Below are 26,689 nucleotides of genomic sequence, written 5' to 3' on the forward strand. Positions count from 1 at the left end.
GTAGTAGTGGGAAGGTTGACATCATTTAAGTTAGATAACTATATTCCTAACTCTAGTAACCTTGAGTCTGCATTTCAAGCCAAGCTATCACTCAAGAAGAAAGGTGAAAAATCTAAAAGGTAATCTAACAATGAGGATGAAGATGGTTCTAATGAAGATCTTGAAGTCATTGAAGCATTACTTGCAAGAAGATTTTCAAAGGGCAAAGGAAAGTACAAAGGTAAAATTCCTTTGATCTGTTTCCCTTGTGAAGAATTTGGTCACATTGTTGCAAGGTTTCCAAATAGAGAAGAAAAAGAAGAAAATAAACATGACAAATACAAAGGAAAGAAGGACTTCAAAAGCTACAAGGACTACAAAGACAAAGATAAGAAATCATGTTACATTGCCAATGATTTTGATAGTAATGAAGAAGAAGATGAAATGGTCTATATTGATGTTAAGGATGAATTAGATGATGAAAATGATAAGATGGCACTTATCTCACAAATTAGTAAGAATGGTACATAGATTATTGATAGTGGTTGTTCTCACCATATGACTAGTGACAAATCTAAATTTGAGAACTTGGTACACTATGATGGTGGACGTGTTAGATTTGGCAATGAGGAACCATGTTATGTGAAAGATAAAGGTTGTATTATACTAACCAATGATCTTAGATGTAATAATGCTTATTGGGTTGAAGGACTGAAGCATAATCTACTTAGTGTGGCTCAATTGAATAACATTGGATTCAAGGTAGAATTCATGAATGGAAAGATCAATTTGCTCGATGGAAAAGGAAATCTAGTTGGGACTGACAAGCAAACAAAAGGTAATATATTGTACCTAGATCTTAATGGAAGTTCATGTTTCGTTTCTCAAGTAGAAGAAAATTGGTTATGGCATAAGAGGTTATGTCATGTGATTTTTGATAACTTGGTAAACATAAGTAAGAAAAAAAGGGTTAGAGGCATTCCAACCCTAAAGAAACCTAACATGGGCATGCGCAAGAATTGTCAAATTGGTAAGATGGGCAAGACAAGTTTTAAAAATAAGAACTATCATTCTAAAGAAGTACTGAAGCTGGTTCATACAGACCTTTGCGGACCTATTGGCACAAAAAGCTACACAAGAGATAAGTACTTTATTTTATTTATTGATGATTATTCATGAATGATGACTATTATGTATTTGAAGGATAAATCAAAAGCTTTTCAAAAGTTCAAATGGTATTTGGCTAGAGTGGAGAAAGAAATAAGAAAGAAACTAAAATGTTTAAGATCAAATAGAGGAGGAGAATTCATTTCTAATGAATTCAATGAATTTTGCAATGGAAGAGGAATCAAAAGACAAGTGTCTACACCTAGTACACCTCAATAAAATGACATTGTTTAAAGAAGGAATAGATCAATCATAGATTATGCAAGGAACCTGATGATAGAGAAGAACATTGCTATCAAATACTAGAAGGAAGCAATCAACACTACAATTCATACCTTGAACCAACCTCAATTGATGAAGGATTCAAATCAAACACCTTTTGAATTATGGTATGGCTATAAACCTAATGTGTGTTACTTCAAAGTATTTCATAGTAAATGTTATATTTTGAAGGAAAATTTGATGTGAAAAGTGATGAAGGCATATTTTTAGGATATTCCAATAAGAGAAAAGCATATGAATGTCTGAATCTATCTACTCATAAAATTATAGAAAGTACACATATGAATATTGATGAGTGTGTAGAATAGAGTGAAGAACAAAGTAGTAAGGAACTCGAAGACTTGATGCAGGAGCATCCTGGGCTTTCTTGAAATCCTACATGTTTGGAGGGATTTTAGCTTAAAGTTGTGGAGTTCAATAGATACTAGTGCTCGACATGGTTTGGAAACTTGGCATGGTTTGGGAACTTGGTATGGTTTAGGAACTTAGCATGGTTTGTAGAACTTGACATGGTCTGGGAATTCAACATGGTTTGGGAACTCGACATGGTCTCTAGAACTTGATATGGTGTCTGGAGCTTAGAAATGCTTGGGAATTTACTAGTGTTTGACCTAGTTTTGCTGACACTCAGTTTGGTCTTGGTTCCTATTGGTGTCAAGTTGTCTATGAGCCAACTTTTGGCATTTAATTTATGTATGGGTAATTAAGTTAGTGTTGTAGCTGACTTCTAGCTTGACCTATATTTAATGTAAGGGATTTAATTTAGTTTGTAATGAGTTGGGCCAAATTTTAGCTTAGTTGGGTATAAGAAAGGTCTTGTAGAGTCTTTGGATATAATGATTCATTATAGCTTGGAGAAGGGGATGAAGTGTAGATGTGAATTTTGAAGAGTTAGGGTTGTGGCTTAGGAACCAAAGGATTGCTTGGTGGACCTAAAGGTACAAGTGTGAAATTCTTCTTGGTTTTCTTAGCCAGTTGTGGATCTAGACTAGTTGGAATAGGCATGTGGTAATTAGATCTTGTGGGATCTTTCAGAACTCGTATCGTAACTGTTGTTTGTATTTGGCCCTAACCTAGAAGGCCTTAGAGCTAGGCATATTGCATGTGATCATTTATTTTATGAAAAAAGAGTTGTGATTTGGTATCAGATCTTGCATTGTTGTTATGTTTCTGATGTATGGTTATTTGTTGGGGGTTTGGACATCTCCTTTGGGGATTCTCCTACCTTGCACTACATCAAGTGGTATCAGAGATAGGCTATTCCTGTATGTGTTGATAGATTGACGAAGTTGAGGTAGTTGGCATGAGGATCTTGGATTGGAGAAGGTTGATCTTGTGGTTGATTGATCTTCTAGATTGGTGGGTCTTTTGCATAGGGTTTGCTAAAATTTTGAAAAATGATTCCAAGAATATTGGACCCTAGGGTAATTGATGATCATAGTGATGTCATGGAAGAAAGGATCTCAGAGAAGATTAGAGCAAAGTTTAGATCTGAGATTGCATTGATGAAGAGTTACATGATTGCTAATATTGTGAGTGCTTTAGGTGGTGTACCTAGGCATGTGGGTATTGAAGGTAGTTATGAGGAAGTTGATGAAGATTTTCAGGTTGTTGGATCTAGTGGTGACGATAGAACTAATCATGTGGAGAGAACTATTGGAACTAGGGTTGGTTAGTTTGCTAGACTTGGATCTTAGTTGAAGCTAAAACATAAGATGGAGGTTTCTAATTTCTCAGGTAATTTGACTCCTAAAGACTTGATTGATTGGATTGGTGAATTGGAAAACTACTTTGAGCTTGAGGATATTGAGGATCCACTCAGAGTGAGGTTGGCACAAATTAAGATGAAGGGACATGTTGCTCTTTGGTGGAAGGAATTGCAAAGAGACAAAGAAGAAGAAGGTGAAATGAAGATCACTAGATGGCAATTGATGGTGACTAAACTAAAGGCTAAGTTCATTATTACTGATTATGAACTTGACTTGTTTAAAAGATTGTAGAATCTAAAGAAAAAAGATATATATGTGAAGGATTACATCGAGGAGTTCTACAAGTTGACTATTTGATCTAGTCACAAAGAATTGTCAAAGGAAAAGGTAGCTCTGTACATTAATGGTTTGAGATTCAATATTTAGGATGAGGTTGGAATGTTGAATATTTCTTCAATTTAGAATGCCTATTAGTATATTCTGAAGGTAGAAGATAAGTTGAAGAGGAAGAGTCAAGTTAATGCTAGAGGGAAGGAGAAGCAGGATAGCTCAGCACAAGGTAAACCAAGTGGTAAAGGTGAAGGAAAACCTATTGATCAAAAAAGGAGGACAGATGGAGGTGGGTTCAAAGGTAATTATTTCAAGTATGATAAAGAAGGGCATAGATCTTTTGAAACTAATTGGTAGGACAACTATTGTTATGAAAGAGGTTGCAATCTAGGATAGTCAGCTTGAGCAAGGAGAGAGTTTGCTAGCTTTGTGAGTACTGGTTAGTTAGAGGACACTAAATTCTTGTCAAAGGACTAGTTTTTTCAGGACTTGTTATAAGTCTCATGGTAAAGTCTACAAGTTGATTATGGATGGTGGTAGTATTGATAACCTTGTTGGTGAGGAGATGCTTTAGAAACTTGGTTTGAAGAGAGTGAGACATCCTTATCCTTATAGGATTGGCTAGTTAGAAGGTGAGTATGCTTTGGAAGTGAGAGAACAATGCCTTATTGATTTCTAGATTGGGCGGTATAAGGATCAAGTGATGTGTGATACTGTGGACATGAATAGTTTTCATGTGTTACTTGGTGGACCTTTGCAATATGATTGCAGGGTTGTGCATGATTGTGTCAAGAATATTTTTACTGTTGAGAAAGGTGATATGAAGTTTTCCCTGATTTCTTTATAGAATGAAGAACTTGGTAGAGGGAACTTGAGTATTGATAGCTGAGTTGAGTTGGTAGATTCTGAGAAGGTTGGAGATCAACATGGAAGGCAGACCTATAGCACATCGAAGATGGATGTATAGAAGCAGAAGCGGAACAAGGGAAAGAGTGTACAAGTTGAGGACTTGGAGGATATGTTTGTAAGGAACTAGTTTGGGTTTTATGTTTTGAATCCCAAAAGATATTCTTCTAGCTTCTGAGAACATCTTTTTGAACCTAGGGTGTGTGATGTAGGAGCATCTTAGGCTTGCTTGCAATCCTCCATGTTTGGAGGGATTTTGGCTTAAAGTTTTCAAGCTCAATAGATATGGCATGCTCTAGGAACTCAGTATATTCTGGGAACTTAGCATGGTTTGTGGAATTTAGCATGGTTTTGGAACTCAGCATGGTCTGGGAACTTGACATGGTCTCTAGAACTCAGTATGGTCTCTAGAGCTTGGCAATGCTTGGGAATTTACTAGTGCTTGGCATGGTTTTGCTGACACTTGGTTTGGTCTTGGTTCCTGATGGTGTCGAGTTATCTGTGAGACATATTTTGAAATTTAATTTATGTATGGGTAATTAAGTTAGTGTTGTAGCCAACTTGTGGCTCGACCTATATTTAATGTAAGGGATTTAATTTAGTTTGTAATGAGCTAGGTCGACTTGTGGCTTAGTTGGGTATAAGAAGGGTCTTATAGAGTCTTTGGATATAATGATTCATTCCATCATGGAGAAGGGGATGAAGTGTAGATGTCAATTTTGAAGAGCTAGGGTTGTGGCTTAGGAACCAGAGGATTACTTGGTGGACCTGAGGGTACAAGTGTAGAATTCTTCTTGGTGTTCTTATCCAATTGTGGATCCAGGCTAGCTAGAATTGATGTGTGGTAATTAGATCTAGTGGGATCTTGTAGAACTAGTATTGTAATTGTTGTTTGTATTTGGACCTAACTCGGAAGGCTTTACAATCAGGCATATTGCAAGTGATCAGTTATTTTATGAAAAAAAGAGTTGTGATTTGGTATTAGATCTTGCATTGTTGTTGTTTGTTGTTGTGTTTCCATTGTGTGGTTATCTGTTGGGGGTTTGGACATCTCCTTTGGGGATTCTCCTACCTTGCACTGCATCAAGACTACAAAACTTTGTTTACTATGAGCCTAATACTGTACCTAATGTTCAAGAAAGTGGCAATCAATAGCCTTCACCACCCAAGACCCCAAAATCTCCAATTCAACCTAAATTGCGGCAAGTGAAACTCGAGTCATTAGAAGGACCCAAGTCATAGTCAAAAGGACCTAAGTTTTAGCAAGCTGAAACCAAGTCATAGTTTGATGGACCTGAGTCATAGATAGTGGGACCCAAGCATGATTCAAAAGATCATGGTGAGCCTAGTGATTCTAGAAAGAAGAAGCCCAAACTTGTTGGATATGTCAGAAGGCATCATGCACCTAAGAAAATAATTAGAGATTAATCAGTTGGTACAATGACAAGGAACAAATTAAAAGGTACATGTTTTCTTACTCAATTTGAATGTAGATCTATAAAAGATACATTAGACAATAAAAGTTGGATTGAAGCAATGAATGAAATTGATTAGATTTAAAGGAAAAAGACCTGGACTCTTGTTCCTAGACCCAAGGATAAGAATGTAATTGGCACAAAATGGGTATTCAAAAATAAGTTGAATGAGAATGGAGAAGTTTCAAGAAACAAGGCAAGGCTAGTTTGCAAGGGCTATGATCAAGAGGAATGTATTGACTATAGAGAAATGTTTGCTCTTGTTGCTAGACTTGAAGGTGTTAGAACACTCCTTGCATATGCAACACACAAAGGATTCAAGGTGTATTAGACAGATGTGAAATCAAAATTCCTAAATGTAATCTTAGAAGAGGAAGTCTACATTGAGCAACCAGAAGGGTTTGTTGATCCTAGTATAAGGGACATGGTTTGCAGACTACACAAAGCTTTGTATGGTCTCAAACAAGTCCCTAGAGCCTGGTATGAGAGATTGCACAAGTATCTCATAAAGATTGGTTTTCAAAGAACTAATGACGACAACAACCCATACATCAAATAAGGACTAGATTAAAAGATTGTGCTGGAAAAAATATTTGTGGATGATACATTATTTACTAGAAATGATTATTTGTGCAAATCTTTTTCTAAGGAAATGATTAAGGAATTTGAGATGTCAATACTTGGAGACATTAAATTCTTTGTTGGCTTGCAGATTTGATAGAAGAAGGATGGTATCTATATTACTAAATTAAAATACATCAAGAAGATACTGAAGAAGTTTGGAATGAAGGATTCTAGCCCAGTTGGAACACCTATGTCCACTGGACATAAGCTTTCCAAAGATGATGATTCAAAAGAGGTAGATTAGACTACATACAGATCAATGATTGGAAAACTTTAGTATGTGGTGCATACAAGACCTAATATATCATTAGCAATTGGAATGGTGACAAGATTCTCTACTAATCCAAAAGAAAATCATATGATGGAAATCAAAAAAATCATGACGTATCTAAAGGGTACTGAAGATTATGGTTTGTGGTATAAGAAAGGAGGCAACTTTGAATTGAAAGCATTTACTGATGTTGATTGGGTAGGAAGCATTGATGATAGAAAGAGCACTAGTGGTGGAGCATTCTTTCTTGGAAAGAGGCTAGTATCTTGGACAAGCAAGAAGCATAACTGTATCTCTCAATCAACAGCAGAAGCAGAATATGTTGCTGCAATAGTCAATTGTTCAAATATTGTTTGGTTCAAAGAACTATTGAAAGGTATAAAGGAAATGATGTAGTTGTTGTTTTCTATGATAAAATTAGTGCAATTAACATTTTTGAGAATCCTTTGATGCATACCAAAACCAAGCACATTGTAATTAAGTATCATTTCTTAAGAGAATTGGTGCAAGCTAAGAAGGTAAGATTGGAATATGTGAATACAAAAGAACATATTGTTGACATATTCACCAAACCATTGCCTAAGGATGATTTTTTGTATTTAAGAGGTAAGCTAGGGGTCATTCCCCTATAAGAAGCTCACTAATCAAATTTTATTGATGTATCAACTAAACATGTTGAAGATCAGTCAAGTTGATATAGTATTGTAAATGGAAGATTGCATATGAATCAGTATATCAAGTACATAAGAAGTCCATTGAATTCTATCTTTGGCATGAGATGTCAAAGAGGGATAGTTTGATGTTAATATCAAGAATTTTTTGTAATTTTTTATGCTTTTGACATAAAGGGAGAGTTTTTTGTCAAGTTAGATGAAGAGTAAAGATGAAAAGTTTGCTGACAGAGGGAGAAACTGTAATCAAAATAATCAAAGAATCATTCCAGAGGGAGAGGTTGATATCAGGGGGAGTTCACACTGATAGAGGGAGTTCTCATGGATGAGAATCAGAATGAAACTAAGGGTATTATCCTTACTTTTATTTTTCTCTAAAATTTCATTCTATTATGACATGTTGTGTTTCCATCAATGCCTAAGAGGGAGATTGTTGATAACAATTGCTCAATTGTATATTGTCTTTGATGTTACATAAAATGTCAAGTCTTTATTAGTTAGTATCTATCAAGTTCACTCGGGCAATGAAGATAGTTTCCAATGTTTGTTGAGCATTCCATAGATAATCATGTTCAAAGACAGTATCTGCCAAGTTCACTAAGGCACCAAAGGAAGTTTGTAGGAAGATAGTTTCCACTGAGTTCACTCAGACACCAAGGAGAAGTTGACATGGAACAAGTGTTAACCGAGTTCACTCGTTTACCAAAGGAAATTCATTTCAGGATGCAGTCTTAATTGTGTTCACATGTGTAACAAAGGAAGTATGAAGAAAGTATTTTCGAAGTTAGTGTTGACCGAGATGGGTCGGCTAACGAAGAAAGTTCTTGAATCAACATATTTAATTTGATGAATTTATTTGTTAAGTCTAGCCGACTTAAGGGATGAATATTGAATATTTATAAATATTCAATATTCATCCCTTAAGTCGGCTAGACTTAAAAAATAAATTCATCAAATTAAATATGTTGATTCAAGAACTTTCTTCATTAGCCAACCTAGCTTGGTCAACAAATATTCAATATTCATCCCTTAAGTCGGCTAGACTTAACAAATAAATTCATCAAATTAAATATGTCGATTCAAGAACTTTCTTCATTAGCCAACCCATCTCGGTCAACAGTAACTCATAAAAGACTTTCCTCATACTTCCTTTATTAACTATGTGAACTCTATTAACACTGCATCTTGAACTCAATTTCCTTTGGTAATCGAGTAAGCTCGGTTAACATTGGTTCCATGCCAACTTCTCTTTGGTGCCTGAGTGACTTGGTAGACACTATCTTCCTATAGACTTCCTTTGGTGCCTGAGTGAACTCGATAGATACTATCTTCAAACATGATTATCTCTCAAATACTCAGCAGACACTAGAAATTGTCTTCATTGCCCGAGTGAGCTCTACAGACACTGATTGGTAAAGACTTGACATTTTGTGCAATATCAAAGACAATATACAATTGAACAATTGTTATCAACAAGGGTTTAGGGGGTCTCAACCTTTCAACTTTGTAACACAATCCTCTGATGCCAAATTTGTTGAACTCTCACTATCAATGATCACTTTGCAACATTTTCCTAACATATTACATCTGGATTTGAAATGACTTCTCCTTAGGATAGGTTCTTCATCAACTTTCTCACAACACATATTTCTTACCATCTAGTTCTTTCTAGCCTTGGGATCACTCAGGTGATTCACAGATTCACCTTGAACTACAACATTTTTGTTACCACTTTCACTTTCTCTAGAGTATTTACACTCAAAGGATTTATGCCCTTCTTTACCACATTTTAAAAAATTACCATGAAAACCACCTCTAGGGTAATAATTACCTCTTCCTCAATAAGAACTAGTACCTCTTCAATAAGAATTACCACCTTTCCACTTGGCCTTGCCTTTGTCTTCATTCTTCCATTTAGATTTATCCTTATCTTGTGCAGAATTGCCAGATCTATTATTTTCTCCATAAGATCTACCTGTACCTCTCTGTCTTTACTCATTTTTTTTGCCAAGATCTCCTCATCTTTTAAGGCATATTGGTATGCATCCTCCACACCATCCAATTTCACAAAGCTTATCTCATCCAAAACTCTAGAGCTCAAACCATCCATGTACCTAGCAACTTTCTCAACCTCATCATCCACATCTCAAGATCTGATGTCCAATCTTATAATTTCTTAGTGTACTCCTTCATAGGCATGTCCTTTTGTCTCAGATTTTGCATCTTCCTCAACAAACTAACTTGGTAATCATTAGGAAGAAACTTTTTCTTTACCATGTTCACCATTTCCAACCAGTTTTAGATCTTTTCTTTTCATCTTCTATGTCTATCAATTTGCAAATGCTCCCACCATAGTGAGGCATGACCTTTCAACCTAGTGACTACAATCTTCACCTTCTCATTATCAAGAGTTCTTTCACACTCAAATAACTTCTCCATATCAGAGATCCAATTCAACACAACATTAGTATCCAACTTTCCATCATAGGGAACAACTTCCACAACAAGCTTTGAATGTGCCCTAGACAACACTCTCAACATTCTTTCTTCATCTTGATATTCTTTAGGCTTTCGATTAGGGTTTGGTGCCACTATTTTATCATCACTCACATCATCAAGATGCCATCCTCTCCTTTGAGTTGTATCTAGAACATCTAATCTAGATACAATCTATCTCAACATGTCATTATGACATTATCAACATTTCCCCTACCTCAAATCATTTTGATGAACATGTTCCTGCAAGATCATAACCCTCTCTAAGTTATAGGATAAAGCTGCAAATCTTCCATGTGAGGAAACTTGCAACAAAAAATATAATCGTTTCCACATAACCCATAATACATCTAAAATAAATATGTAATTGAAATCCACATGCCAGAGAATAAATAACATATCCACAAAAATGTGACACAAGATATACCCTGGGAAACCCTCATTGAGGAAAAAACTCAGCCTCCAAAAGCATCTATCACCATATATTATTCAGCAAAAAAATCATTTCAATACCACCATGGAAGCCTTCAAATCCATAGCCAAGAAATTCATGTGAACAAGCATGAATCCACACATCTCGTGCCATGCTTCCAACCTTCAAAAATGCTCCCTTGGCTAACCTATCAAGCCTTGTATTGCTTAATTATTTTCTTTTTGCCTCTTTATTTTGTCTCTACAACTACTCTCGTGGTTGCTTATATAGTAGCAAGTCTCACAAAACCACCAAGTGGCATTAGATAAACCATGTTCTACCTAACCCATTAACCCCACATTTAATATTGGACATTTAATTCTTTTCCCCAATATTAAATAATTACATCAAATATTATCACAATGTTACAATACAACTCATCAAGTATAACCCATATGAATATTTACATGTTGCACATCCATCTAGGTGCTCTTAGGTGCAACATTACATAATAAAATAAAATAATACAATATAACAATATTATGCAATGTGTGCAACACCCATTATCTCAACAATCTCCCACTTGTATACATTGCATAGGTTCAATCTGTAGCCACATAAATCAACAAGGGAACAATCCCTCCCAGCACATCCACCATCATGGATCAAAGTACATCATGTGCTCCATCCTGGTACCTGCAACAAAATTAAAGTATCTAACATCTTAAACATGAATGATCCCACTTCCTATTATGCCACAACCACTAGACATACATAAAATACATCCAAAAAGAAAGCCACCCAACTTGTTGCATTAGAAGATCATACAATCCTATACCAACTAAAATGTGAAGCACAAACACCTGATCCAAAGGTAATCACATGTATATCTAGTTATCAAAACTTCATAGCTGAAATAACACCCACAACAAGTGCAAATCCATCCAATTATCCATACCTCTAAAGGTATACCAAGTGAATCTCACATCATCAACATATCCAATCTGTAACCTACAATGACAAGCCTCAAGAGAAATACATGCCACATGTATACCAAGAAGCTCCCACTACACAAGATAATGTCAAATCCATAACCAATCCACTCACAACATCTCAAAGAAGTGCATCCATGTAGTATCAAGGACATACATAATAAATAAACTGATAATTTGCAAGAACAACTCTCATAACAAGTTTCCAACACTCTCCCAAGTTTTCACAACCAATAGAGGAAAGATAAATAAAGAAATAACCATGCCATCTCTCACATGACATACATGAGCACAAGCCTATGATCACAATCTCTAACCAATCTCAAACCCAATGTAAGTAAAATCAAGCATCCAGGAAGATAACCAAGACCAAAGAGAAACCATATAAATCATAACCTATATCATGTCCTTGCACACACACCTCTAGATGTAAACTGTGCAAGTATGATCTCCTCCATAAAACACCAACCAAGAAGCTGCAACAACACCCAAACCATACCATATAACTAATCATGGATACAATCTTCTCACAAGAAGATCAAACTCATAAACCATTCCTAAACCAAGGAATAACCATTCCTAATCCGAGGAATGTGCCCAATATAAAACCATCTCCCAAACTAAAACCAACATAACAACATATGGACATGGAGATAAAAAATGCTAAACTATCTCTCAAATGAACCCTCTAGAACTAAATCAAGTACAATAGCTCAAGACCCATATCATGAAAGACAAGCATAAACATAATGCACCTAAGAGAAATAATGGGCTATACCTCTCAAGTAGAAAACCCCCAACTAGACCAAGAGTGGGGAATGAGAATGCTCATCAAGGTATCCATGTCTCCAACCAAGATTCATTTAAGACTAATCTCCTCTCAAGTCCATATTAGGTGGATGCCCCTCGAACTTTCTGTTGAAATCATCAATTGTCCCAACAAATACTTTTCTAATCCAAGAGAAATCAACATCACCACCATCTCTAAGTATCCATGAGCACCTGTAACCAATCAATTCATGCCAACTCCAAATGTAACATAGCAATATCATGAAGTATCCAACAAATGATCAATGTACACAATATGAAGAAACTAAACCGAGATTAATGTCAAAGTTCCAACCATGGCCTCAAGAACATAAAAAAGACAACATGATCTAAACCATCTCAACCAAAGAGATACCATGCTCCATAGGAACAAACTATAACATGTCAAAACTCTAAACGTGTATCAATAATATACCATGACATAATAATGAAATCATCCTCACACTAAGGATAATAGGTCAAATGAAAGCATAAACCATATCTTTACCAAGAACCCCATGAATCTTCAAGATTCAACCATATCCATACACCATGAAGATAACAAGTGTACCATGCAAATGTCAAATATGCTTTTGTAGAAGCAGGATCTAAGATAAACCTCCAACATCTACAAACATTCAATAAATATATCAATATCAACAATTCCCACTCAACTGTGGTACCAAATCACCCATGGCATCATAAAATCCATCTCTACATGAAGATCCCCTAGGTCTACACTCACACAACCAAAATGTTAGTACCAAGTGAAACCAAGATCTCCAAACCAAGAAGATACAAACCAAACTAGGAACTAATACTATACTATCACCTCATCACTATCACAAGATCCCACTAAATTGTGTATCCAAGCTATCTATGAAAATATGATGAAAAATCATCCTCTAACCATGAGAATCAACCAAGGCATCAAACCATCAAAGAACTCAAAGTGCACATCATGAGCTCCTCAAAAGAAACCAAATAATCATGATCCTCAACCAAAAAGATATACCGCCATAGCCAAATCAAGAATCCTAACCAATGAACATTAATTACGTAACTGTATATCCAATCATGTCATCTCAAAATCCATGACACCATGATCATATCCATGAACCAAGCAACTAATTCTCATCATGTCCAACCTGTTAGCATAAAATAGTCAACCACAATCCTCCACCATGATTGTACCTAGTATTGACATCTCATCCATTCTACATGAAGAAAAATCAACATATCATGTGACTAAGGGCATAGACAACCCAAATCCAAGCCATCAATTTGAATATACATCAATATTGAAAGATCAACGGGCAAAGACAACCCATATCCAAGCCATAAATGAAACCTATAAGTATAGACCGCTTACAACACTACACAACTTGTAGACCCAACATGTTGCCATACATATCCAAATCAAACATTGATAACCATATCATCATGAGACCAATCTGAAATATAACCTGAGGATACAATGACATTAAATCTCAAATCTCTAAACATATAATGCCATAAACTCATAATGTTACCATAGTTAATAAATATCATAAACTATTCAAATCAATATATCATGAAATAAACCATACCAAACATGCACCAAATCTAAACCAATGTGTAGAGCTCTCGAAGAGCTTATTTTTTATTATTCAATGTCCAAAATCTGACTTCGTATTGCCAAATCTGTGCTCAAAATAAACAACATCTAACTTTCAGGATCTTAAAATCTAACAAAATTTCAAAATCATAAAATCAAACTTACACCAAGTTGTTGCTCTAAATTAGCTTTCCAATGACTACAAGAAGTCAAAAATCCAATAACCTAAAAGAAAGTTATGGTTGTTTTACCAAAACAGTCTTTTGAACATTTTCACTGCATTTTTTTTTGTGATGAAAATTTTTGATAGGATTAAATTTGATGGCCATCACGTGCTAAAACTAAAAACCTTTTGCATTTTCTATCAACATGGCCAAACTATAGCATATTATATATCTAGTTTTATGGAAAAATCAGTTTGGATTCAATAGTGAGGCTTGTTTTTACCTAGGAGGTCATTTTTGCAAGCCCCCCCCCCCCCCCCCCCCCCCCCCAAAAATCTTCTTTTAAATGAAACATTCAAAAAATCCTTTTGATTAACAATTTCACATGCCCAAAATCTACCAACATCCCATCGTAATAGAAAATCCAAAACCCTCATATCTATAATAAATAACCTATGAAATCCATATATATTGCCTTATCTTTTATACTCTCAGGCATCCTCATAGATTCAATCTAGGGTTACAACAAAAAAATCATAGCTTTGATACCACTTGTGAGGGAACTTGCAACAAAAAATATAACTATTTCTACATAACCCATAATAGATCTAAAATAAATATGTAATTGAAATCCACATGTAACAAAATAAACAACATACCAACAAAAATGTGACACAAGATATACCCTGGGAAACCCTCATTGAGGGAAAAACCTAGCCTCCAAAAGTATCCATTACCATGTATTATTTAGCAAACCATTGCATACAACCATGGAAGCCTTCAAAGCCATAACCACAACCAATAAATTCACGTGAACAAGCACGAATCCACACATCCCATGCCATGCTTCTAATCTTCACAAATGCTCCCTTGACTAACCCGTCAAGCCTTGTCTTGGTTAACTCTAGTCTTTTCGCCTTTTCGTCTTATCTCTACAACTATCCTTGTGGCTGCTTATATAGTAACAAGTCCCACAAAACCACCAAGTGGTATTACATAAATCATGTATTAAAACCATGTGTCACCTTACCCATTAACTCCACATTTAATATTGGGCATTTAATTCTTTTCCCTAATATTAAATAATTACATCAAATATTATCACAATGTTACAATACAACTCATCAAGTGTATCCCATGAGAATCTTTACATGTTGCACATCCATCTAGGTGCTCCTAAATGAAATATTACATAATAAAATAAAATAATATTATGCAATGTGTGCAACACCCATTATCTCAACATTCCACCCTACAACCAAACCAATAAGGGTTCTACACGATCTACTCTCCTCAAGAATAAACCTCAATCTCTCATACCACCTAATGTAGGGATGGATGGAAATTAGGTCCAGAGGCACACCTAACTATGCAAACACCTTACTGAGTAAACACAATGGAAACAAACACAAAGAACAACACTAGAGAGAGAGAGAGAGAGAGAGAGAACAAATGTCTTATTTATTCATCAAATTATCCACAAACATGTCCAGTTGTGAGGCCTTTTGGGTTAAGACCAATACAAGATCAAATATACATAAAAATGCATCTAACATGATACAGTTGCAATCATATATCTAGATTCTCACCTACTAACTTCTATGATCCTTCTACTTGATCTCCTTTCTTCCTTTCCTTTGCCTTAAACCTAGACCTAGACACCTCTACTTATACTTGCCAAAATGACTTATAGAAGATTCTAGAACTGTACATAAGATAAGGTTGACCTCATAATGGTCTGCACACATCCCACTACATGATCCTTACATTAAATTCACAACTTAAATTAAATAAATAAGTTGCCTCTCATTAAGAACCAATCACAAGCAAACTCGGTCAAAGAAGGAACCAAACATCAACAAATATCGAGCTCACTCAACACTTGAAGGAACTCAACAACTACATGACTCGACTAAAGCAAGAACTTGACCAACACAGGGAACTCGATCATTACTGCAACTTGGCAACAACTACACTTGACCAATACAAGAACTTGACAAAACTAAAAATTGACAACAATTGACAGAATGAACAAAGATGAGTAGGATAACAAGACAACCTAGGATGATCCTGCATCACTCTTCTAGGAGTAATAGACACATATTTATAAGGATCTACCTTTTGCAAGGATTTTACAACACTATGCAAGTGTGTACTTGGTTAAGAGATTTTACAAAATATTGTTAAGTCTACCTCGTGAAAGGATTTAATCTTCTACAATGGTTAGAGAATAGCAATAAATTGATCTACACAATGCAACTTACTTTGCCAATGAGATCCCTCTTCTTCTCACTAATATATCACCTCAAGTGACTGATATATCAAATTCTTCCTTAAGCTTCTTGAATCTATGCTTGTTCTTTTGAATTAACCCTTTTCTTGAAACATAACATTAGTTGCAACAACAAATCTCATCTCAACAACAACTTAAAACAATTCCATATAGGTTCTTAAAATAATTTTCTTTTGCCTCTTATGATCTCTGACCTAATTAGGGTTTTGGAATTCTCTAGAATACACTATAGATCAAAATCAATGATCTAGAACAATCTATGTTCTATACTTTACTTTTATGTCATTTAATTGGCCTTCTCTGCCTTAGAATCATAATCAATTAATTCACATTTACCAACAAACATTTTCAAATCTTTACCTTGATATGTGTAAATCATTTTTCTCACTCAATGTGGTTGTTTCACATCAAATTCCATGCCATTTTTGACTTGTATGTGCTTCCTATATAACTAGATGTATACTATGTTCCAGCTTGATAGTTATACTACCACTTAATGTCTTTTTGAATCAATTACGTATGCAAATCTGGTGACATCTATACTCAGTAAAGATTTGTTTGTTTAGTAATAAATCCACTCAATACAATATAAAATGCTCAATGAATACTAAGATCAGTTACAAATAACAATATACTTTTAAATTTCCTTGTGCTTAGGCAAAATAGTGTAACTGTGCAACTCAATGACAATGTTCCCTGACTAATATCTTCTTCCTTCATCATTGATTGTTTGACACTAATTGCAACATGCATGTGTCTTAGAAGTAACATGCATATTGTGTAGGAAGTTGCAAAATCAAGTTTGCTTACCACATGTTTCACAAAATTTTGATGCTATTGCCTCCCTTATCATAAAATCAATATCTTGCACAACATAGATTATTGAACATGTTACCTTTGCATGTTGCAGTATGTTAATGCAGCTACAACCAACTTTAGTTGTAAACTCTGAAATACTATTTAATAGGAAAACCCATCATATTGATTGACGACGACGTCTGATTTGGTAATACAAGGGGATTGTTGCTATTGCTTATCTTATTAAGATCCATAGAATTGGGTAGATTTTTCATATTTGACTAAAAATATTCAACATAATATTATACAATTATATCAATTGCATCATTGCATACTTGTAAATGAAATAAAATTGCAATCTTTTCACATGGATGTAGGTGTATAAAGAAAAATCTAACCCCCAAACATTAGCTTGGCTGAAAAGAATAGTTCATTGTGTTGTACTATTAATGATAAAATTGAAATAAGGAAATAGAGAAAGTGGAAAAATACACTAAACATAAAAAAAAAAGTATCATCCCGACCCAAGGGTTTGTAACTTATCTTAGGGTTTCTTTCAGCTCTTTAAATTTAAAATCCTTACATATGAAGCATAAAAAGGAAGTCAATAAATAAATAGGAGCACGATCGCTATCATAAATAAATACATTTAATATGTTCAACAATTTGTCAACATCACTAAAACCAAGTCCAATCAACATTTAGGCCCCATTGGCACTCCCTATAAAATATAATTGATATCATCCCTTTAATGGTGGACCTCGAGTAATCTGTTGATAAAAACACCGCACTCAATTATTGTGAGTTTTGTAAATAGATCCTAGGGTGAAGTTGAGGTTTATGTAGTATATAAATACATGGAAAATAATGATACAATCAATAGACATAAAGAAATAGATTGACTTAGTGATGGATGGAAACAACAGTAAAAAAAATGACAATGATATGGATAATAAGAAAATAAAATGCAGAAGGAATACCATGAGTCAATTTTTTAGGATTTAAAAAAAAAAAAAATGGCAAAGGTTGAAGCTATTTGTATGCATAGAGCCATTTGAGCTAGAGAATACCTCAAGGTAGTTCTTTCCTATCTTCTACAGTGATAAAAAGATGTTCCATATTTCCTACTCAATATCTAGAGCACATAATATTTGTCACACATACATTTTGTTCATTGTACTTGACAATCTATAAAAACTAAATTCCAATTGTCTGAAGTAAAATCAAATTTCATACGTTCCTTCTATTTCACCCAAAATTGAAAACTAAAAGGAAATATGAAATTAGTTGTTACCCTTTAGGACCATTTCTTCCTTGTAGATTTGTTAACGTCTGCAAGATGATATTAATGCATGATCTAGTTAGTCTTAGTTCCCTTAGGTGCCTCCCCATCATATTAAACAAGGGTAATCACAAACTGCTACTAAGACAAAGGGTATATGCTCTTATTGCATTGCATAACCATCTCAAAATAGAGACATTTGCATTATTGCGTTCAACCGAGTACAAAAGACATGAATTAGAATAGTTAAATAGTACTTAAAAATTATAAATCTATGCACACATTTTGAATCTATGTACCATTGTGAGTGTAAGTGCACTTCGATGACTACTCATTATATCAAAATGTAAGCTAAATTATTTTCTCCTAAATGATGAAACACTTCTTAAAAAAGGAAAAAATGATGACTTATCAAATATCAGAGTTCTTGTCAAGCTCAAACTTGAGCATTGCCCCTCATACATGACATAATCTTCTACCCAATTAGGGTAAATGAACTCATTGAACTCTGCAGAATGAAATTCCTCAAAACCCATTCAAAAGTTTAGACTAATTTATATTTAGAAGTTTGCTCAAGCAAGCCAAAGCATAAACCAATTTAAGGACCAATTGGGCATGTAGTACTGCCTGAGAGATCGTACAAATCAATTAGGTCTAGCAGAGCATTAGTTTTTTTAATATGTTTAACTTCTATTTGGACCAAGCTAGGCTAACCCAATTTCACACCTAATTGCTATAGATTAGAAACCCCCAATCAATTATGCCTAATTTTATAGAGTTGAGGTAAGCAAATCACTAAAAAAGACCCAGAAACAACCAAACTAAGTAGATTGATGCCTCATTAATATAACCCTTGAGTATTGCAATACAATTGTCCTTAAACACATTATTAGTAATCGTATGTGTTGGATTTGTAAATGCATGCATCAAGCAACGACTATAAAACAACAAAACTTATTTCTAAAAGTAAAAAAACACTCTTTTCATCAACTTAAACAAACAAATAAATAGTTAATAAACTAGATACTGTGTAAAACCACCAAACCCGAACTAAGTGGAGGCATCAATGGTAACCCCCTACTCATGACACAAAGAGGTGATTTGTGGAGTTCCTTGGTTGAAAATGACCACTCACAAAACAACTTCAATTTTCAAGATTTTAGTTGCTATTCAAAATGTCAACGATGTCAATATTGTTTATGTTGTTCACGAATAATATTTATAAAAGGTGCAAGCGATTAGAAACATCTTAAATGTTGCAAATGGCGAATTAACTCCACAAAAAATTGCTTGAAAATGATTGATCTATAAATTTTAGAGATCATTAAAGGATCTTTTGAGATAAATAAAGATCTAGAGATCTCAAAATCCGAATAAACAAATTAATATGGTTGGCATTGAAGATTTATATGACATTCTCATTGATTGCTTGATGTGCAATTTCCAATAAAGATTACAACTAACAATATCTAATTTTCCACTTATGATAGCCTATTGATTAATTAGCTAATGCTTTTAGATTTTTAAAAAAATATTAATAAAACAAACTCAATGGAAAACTACAGTCCCGTGCCTCAAAAGTAAGAATTATTAATCAAATATTACAAATTAAAGATAAACGTAGTATATTTATATTTAAATTTGAAATATAACATATAAAACCAAATTATATTACTAAAACCATAGATAATTTTCTTAGAAAAAGCAAAGAAAAACTACAAAAGAAATGCACTTTCCTCCTTAAAATCTCTGTTCGAGATGTAGATAATGAGTAGCTTGGAAATAAAGGCAATGTCCCGATCACACCACACGCATATCATATCATGCCCCAACACATTTCAATATCCTTGTCTACAAATCTAAATTAGAACCTAATTAGGTGAGGGCACCTGGGCAGTCAAGCTGCGTCGGTATTCTCCACATATCTATGTACAAACAAGGCTTTATTTGTAATTTGGGTATTCCATCTCCACCTCCACACAATGCGATGTACTCGTGCTTTCCTTTGTATGCTTGGGAAACTCTTTTTCCGCTAGATCTCCTGTAGATAAGGGCAGGCAGGAGCGAGTTCTATTCTAAATCTACAACAATCAGATTTGCTTCAGTATTCGTTTAATCCTAACTACAACCAACAGATTTTGAAATAGAGAAGAATTGGCAGCGGGATTTGTGGGTTTGATGGCGGGAATAGAGGAGGACTCGTTCGCAGATTCAGAAGATGAGGGGACGGAAGAGTACAGGAAAGGAGGATACCACGCTGTTCGCATAGGGGATTCCTTTAACAATGGCAGATATGTAGTCCAACGGAAGCTGGGCTGGGGTCATTTTTCTACTGTCTGGCTCGCGTGGGACATTCATCAATCGGTACTAATTTCTCCATTTACTCACCAATTTCTTAATTATCATGCTTGCTCATGACTGTACTGTAGCTTAGGTCACAATGGAAGATCGCATGCCTTTTGAATTCCTCTGGATCAAACATAAAACCTTGTAATTTGGCTTTCCCCACACAAGACTTTGTAATGGGAAAGGCAACCAAGCAGAAAAAAATTGTGTACCCACAATGGTTGTTCTTCCATTATTCATTTATCGAGAGGGAACTAATTTTCTCGCAAGGATTGCAGGTTTATTTCTGTGTGGAATTACAGAGGCATAGATTTTGATTTTATTTAGAGGGTTTCACTTTTTATTTGTAATTGTAATTTTTGTTAATACTAAAATATTTGCCTAGGGATCCATTTATATAGGAACGCATCATTTTTCTTATTAGAACTAATATTCTTGGAGGGTTTTCTGTCATATTCTTTTGTAGGGTTTCACGGCTCTAGGTATTATTTTTATTAAGTGAGTTTCATCTTTCATGAAGAATATATTGAATTGTGCTGCGCACAATCGCAAAATTAAGTTGCTGCTTGCAGATCTATTTATGTTGATATACTGTCATTTATCCTGTGTGAACCAATTGTCTTTTGAGGTTTTTTAGGTTTATCCTAGTGCGGGGTTTTAATGGGAGTATTATTTAGTTCTTATCAAGCGGGTTGCATCTTACATATAAAGAATTGTGCAATGCACGTTTGTAAAAATGGATTTGCTACCGGGAGATCTATTTATGCGGGAATCCTTCATTTATGTAGTGTCATTCTCTTGCAGAGATATGTGGCGCTGAAGATGCAGAAGAGTGCACAGAGTTATTCAGAGGCAGCTTTGGACGAGATCAATATATTAAAGCAAATTGCAGCAGCAGATCTGGAGGATAAAAGTGGCGTTGTTAAATTACTTGACCATTTCAAGCATACTGGGCCTAATGGGCAGCATGTTTGTATGGTTTTTGAGTATTTGGGGGACAGTTTGTTGTCATTGATCAAGTATACTCAATACAAAGGAGTTGCCTTGGATGTAGTTCGTGAAATTTGTGTCCATGTTTTGAAAGCTTTGGATTATTTGCATCGAGAACTATCAATTATTCACACTGATTTGAAGCCTGAAAATATTCTTTTATATTCTCCTATAGACCCATCTAAAGATCCAAGAAAGTCCAATGAATCTCCCTTGCTTTCACCCATTTTAGACAATCCTAGTCACCTTCTGAGGTCTTCGAGTGGAAAAGAGAGTATAAATGAAGCCCAGAAGAATAAATTGAAGAGAAAGGCTAATAGGGCTGTGAATAAATGTGTAAGCAGTGTCATGATTCAAGAAAGAGAGTCAGTTAATGTAAAGCAGGATGGAGATGGTACCGTTAAAGAGAAAATTTCAGCTACAGGTTTTAGACATCCACATGAGAGAGATAGTAAAACAGTTCCTTCTCCTAAGGTTCAGAGTCTGCAGCCAATGGATTTGAGATGCAAAATAGTAGATATGGGCAATGCCTGCTGGATACACAAACAGTTTACAACAGACATCCAGACAAGGCAATATCGGTCACCAGAGGTTATCCTGGGTTCAAGTTATTCTACACCAGTAGACATGTGGTCATTTGCTTGCATAGTTTTTGAACTTGCAACAGGTGATGTGTTGTTTGATCCACATGGTTCGGAACATTATTCTTGTGATGAGGTAAAGCTGTTTCATCCGGAGACTTTTATGTGTGTTGGCTTTTCTGATTTTCAAAACTAACTACTATGCATCAAATTTTACAAAGCACTTGGCGTTTAATTTAAACCATTTTTTGGTTCACATTCTGAAAACTGTGGTCTAGCTGCATTCTGTTATACACATCTATCTGGATTTTCTGGTTGGCCCCTACCCTTTACAAGTTTACCTTTTATTTAGCTCTCGTCTAATTGTGGTGATTATTTTTGTGTAGGATCACCTTGCCTTGATGATGGAACTCCTTGGCAAGATGCCTCGCAAGGTAAATGCCATTTAGAAATAAATGACTTGAATTGTTCACGGGTCAAGTTTCTTTTTTTAACATTGTGTCATTTGTACATAAATTTGAAGTTGAAACATCAAGGGTGCTATTCTTCAAAGTCAGGCATCATGTTCTAATGCAGATGATGTGTAAACAGATTGCTTTAGGTGGGAGCCATTCACGGGAACTTTTTGACAGGCATGGGGATTTAAAACATATCAGACGACTTCGATTTTGGCCCTTAGATCGAATACTTGTTGATAAATATAAGCTAAGTGAGAAAGATGCTGGTAGACTTGCAGAATTTTTACTACCACTGCTGGACTTTGCACCAGAGAAGAGGCCTACGGCAGGTCAATGCCTTCTTCATCCATGGCTCAAGCAGGATAAAATTTTTTGTCCTCCTTTGAGTTCAAAGAAGAACAGTCCGGCTGAGATTGAAGATGCTGTCGATACAAAAAAGAGGGAGACTGAAGGTACAAAAGAAGCCTTGGAAAAAGCTGAGTTGTCAATGAGAAATATGGCCATTGAAGGCAGTCCGGCAGCAGGTTTCAGTAAAACAAAGTTGTCTAGAAAGGTAATGAATGAACGAGCAAGTACATTTCTCAATTAAGTATAGACAAGCCTGGTTTGTTCCTATGGAATACAATGGTTCTGAAGAGCTACATGCATAAGATGCATCTTGTTTGCTAACTACAGACCCACAAATGCCATGCTGATTATTTTTTGAAACTCAAAGAGTATTTCTTTCCTCGATGTTGATGTGAAGGATGTTTGATTTTATGGAGGCTTCAGCGTTTGCTTTGAAGCAATCATACTTTAAATACCACTTCAAAGATTAGTCTCATTGTCTCGAATTGCAGGACCTGGAGGGTCCATCTTCACTTTTGTATTTGACATATATAATTCCTAATCATTCAAGAAACATAAAAAGGTTAATGACTTGGTGGTGTGATGGATACAATCATAGGTTTACTAATCGTTTGTGGGACACTACAGTTAGTGATGAGATTAGCAGTTTCTACTGTCGGTAATACCCGTGGTTCACTTTGATTTGTAAATAAGGCATTTTGTGGGATGGCTGATGAAACATGAATTGAAGACATAAAAATTACAGGTAAATGTTACATGCATTTGGAAGTTTGTTCAGAGCAAGTGCTTATGAGAGAGGGCTAGCAATAAAGTTGTAAGTTGTATAGAATGTGGTGGAGTCATGTCATTGCTTATAGTGAGTGAGCAGAATACTGAACACCATCACTTTTGGCTCACTCAAGAATACCATTTCTATGCTATTGAATTGCTGATATGCTAGCAACAAAGTTGTGATTACAGCCTGTGAGTGAACTGTAATGAGACAGCTAACATGATTTTTTGAGTAAATTTGTTCAGATTTGGCAACTGCCTTATGGGATATTTGTGCCCTTTTTCTCATGCCGATCTCAATAAAATGTCGTTTAACTGAGAACTGGTCTGTTTTGGCCAATTTGCACTCAATAGCACGAGTGGTCGATATGGGCATATCAAGATTTGTACACACCATAATTTTTTCTATGTTATTGGCATCTAAAGTTCAAAAAATTGACAGAAACTTCAATCCGCCCTTCAAAGGCTTTATGTGTTTTTTGAAGCAGTTATTTTTTATGTTGCTAGTACTTAAATAATAGAATGAGAAATTAATGGTTATCCCTTGAAATTCAGATTTTTTTTTTCTGACTTTTTGGTTGAAATATTAAAGTGATTTAATTGTAACGCACATATGGTTAATGAGAAAGTAATTATAGTGGATTTTAAGTTCTTTTCAACATTCTTCTAATGGATCATAAAGAACAAGGAATCTAACTTTTTGTTGTAGTTCTCGAGACATTCTAATGGAAAAAAAATAGTGAGTTCACACCATAACAGGGGTAGAAGCCTTGCCAGACACTCTTTTATAATCTCAAATTATCATTCATCTTACCTTTTGAGTAATATAGATGCAATGCCAGCTGTAGCAATCAAAATCTTAGTTATGTGGGTAGGCTACTTGACTAAAAAAATCTCTATGTGCCTGAGGCACTGATAAAAAGTAGTGAAAATAATTGTTTACAGCTTTAAGTTAATTTTTCTTTACCTAAAAATATTCAAAGACACTTCATTTGATGCTTTAGTTGACCCCAGCGGGGACTGTTTGTGACCCTAATCTGTCAGTCGTCCCATATCAGAAGTAAACAAGGATGGTATGGCGTAACAACCATGATCATTACAACCCAGTTTGGTGGGTGAGAGAATGCTGTCAAAATGCAATATGACCAAAAATCCCCAAAGTGAGATGACTTGAATAACCATTACGAAGCCTCTTAGGCTGCGACCAATGAAATTGAAGCAAGCTTGAGAAAATTAGAGAGCCAAGATACTCTGTCCAGACAGTTTCTCATCAACATGCTCACGTTGTTTATTAGGCCCATAATTCTATTATAAATGAAATACGAGGTCTGATGCACAGATGTATAACAAATTTTTAATCTGAAAATGGATCCAATTTCTTATCGGAAGGTCAATTCATCTACATATGGTCGAAGCGAACTGGCTAATAGTCTAGCTTCATGTAAGACATTAGATTTGCTAGTTTCAGTGTTCAAAGAACTATTATGTTAAATGGACTCTTAGGGTAACAGAGGGTTACTTCAGGAGTCTTAAATATACCATGATATGTCTAAGCTTCAGGAGTCTTCAGGAGTTTAGCTTCAGGAGTTACTTCAGGAGTCTTAAATACACGATATGTCTAAGCAAGCACTATTAGAGAGATATTATAATAGAATTAAAGAGTGAATGATACAAAATATTGTTTCCGCTGCTGGAGTTTATCATAGAAGGTTTATGAGATATTTATGGATTAAGGACGAGGAATGACTTTTAGAGCATTTATAAGCTTTTGGAGTTCATGTTAGAATATGCAGTCCACCAATATAAATGAGAGGGGGTCAGGGGGTTAAACAGTTATCTAACTATTATCACAATTATCACAATTATCAACTCTAATAAACTAACCATATGAGCAATATAATCACAAACTAATACAAGATACTCATGCACAATAACACCAGAGATATTAACTAGGGAAACCCTTGATCAGAGGGAACACTTCAGTGGGGATGGTACCCACAAGATGATGTACTAATATAAATATTTCTTGTTAGAGGAGAGACCTTGTTAGGAGTCTATAACAACATTCAATACATATTAGTCCCCGTTAAGAGAATTTGAATACCTGTTAGGAGTTGTGGAAAGTAGATGGACCCACTATCCAAATAGCTTCAGGGGCAAGATCAATGAATCCATAGTCCAAATGATCTCTTTATTATTCCTTACAGAATAATAGAAATGAATAGTATTGTTTTTTCCTCTTTTCTCTGCCTTGTCAACTAGACTTTTGTTCCTTCTGATCTTTTAACTAGATCATGAATCTCATTGCTTGCATCAAATAATCTCTTGGATCGCTTACTCACATTTACCAAACACTGCTCCTTTTCACACTTTATAGATTAACATTAAACACATATCTTACAAACAAAGAAAATATCTTTCTTTTATACCTTATCTTCATAATAATTCCTTGAGTAGGCCTTAAGGCTTTCTCAATTAATTATAATTAGATAACTAATTGATTCACAATTACAGTTGCATTTTATGCTTATAGTCTATACTTATCACACGTGCGACACTAGGGCTTGCGCACTCATTGACGTCATCAACATAGTGTCTTTTGTCACTGATTGACCGTGCATCACCAGATTATATCTTTGTTAGAAGATATAATACAAACATAAAAAATTGCTTCTCAGTTACTCTTGTCTCTATACTGCTTTCTGTAAATCAGGCATATCTTTCGTAATCTTTGACTTAATGCGCATTGCACCTTATCATCAAGACACAATGTAGAACATGTCCTTAGTTGTGCTTCACTAGACAATGAAAACCTTGTCCGTACCACTATGATCTATGTTTGCTACTTTACTAGTCTTTACAAGCTTACTGCTCTGTTGACATCAATGACAAACACAGTCATGAATGCAGTATATCAATACTAGCACATGCTCACCAATG

General features: G+C 35.1%; 1 protein-coding gene across 1 annotated transcript; it reads left to right on the forward strand.

The window, feature by feature from the left end:
* Window positions 1-19,939: 19,939 nt before the first annotated feature.
* On the forward strand, window positions 19,940-24,071 carry LOC149562122 (uncharacterized). Its single transcript, XM_089825661.1, has 4 exons — window positions 19,940-20,619; window positions 21,406-22,308; window positions 22,559-22,606; window positions 22,764-24,071. The coding sequence occupies exons 1-4, from the start codon at window positions 20,434-20,436 to the stop codon at window positions 23,217-23,219; spliced, it is 1,593 nt and encodes a 530-aa protein (XP_089681787.1). The 5' UTR covers window positions 19,940-20,433; the 3' UTR covers window positions 23,220-24,071.
* Window positions 24,072-26,689: the final 2,618 nt, after the last annotated feature.

Source organism: Cupressus sempervirens, chromosome 4, assembly GCF_028749045.1.
Source record: "Cupressus sempervirens isolate cs-2001-9-10 chromosome 4, ASM2874904v1, whole genome shotgun sequence".
Taxonomy (NCBI): Eukaryota; Viridiplantae; Streptophyta; class Pinopsida; order Cupressales; family Cupressaceae; genus Cupressus; species Cupressus sempervirens.

Bases quoted from the DNA above. Each gene is read 5' to 3' on its own strand.
- LOC149562122 (XM_089825661.1), top strand. From the start codon at position 20,434: ATGGCGGGAATAGAGGAGGACTCGTTCGCAGATTCAGAAGATGAGGGG. The intron at 22,309-22,558 runs GTAAAGCTGTTT...ATTTTTGTGTAG, and splicing joins AACATTATTCTTGTGATGAG to GATCACCTTGCCTTGATGAT. The intron at 22,607-22,763 runs GTAAATGCCATT...ATGTGTAAACAG, and splicing joins TTGGCAAGATGCCTCGCAAG to ATTGCTTTAGGTGGGAGCCA.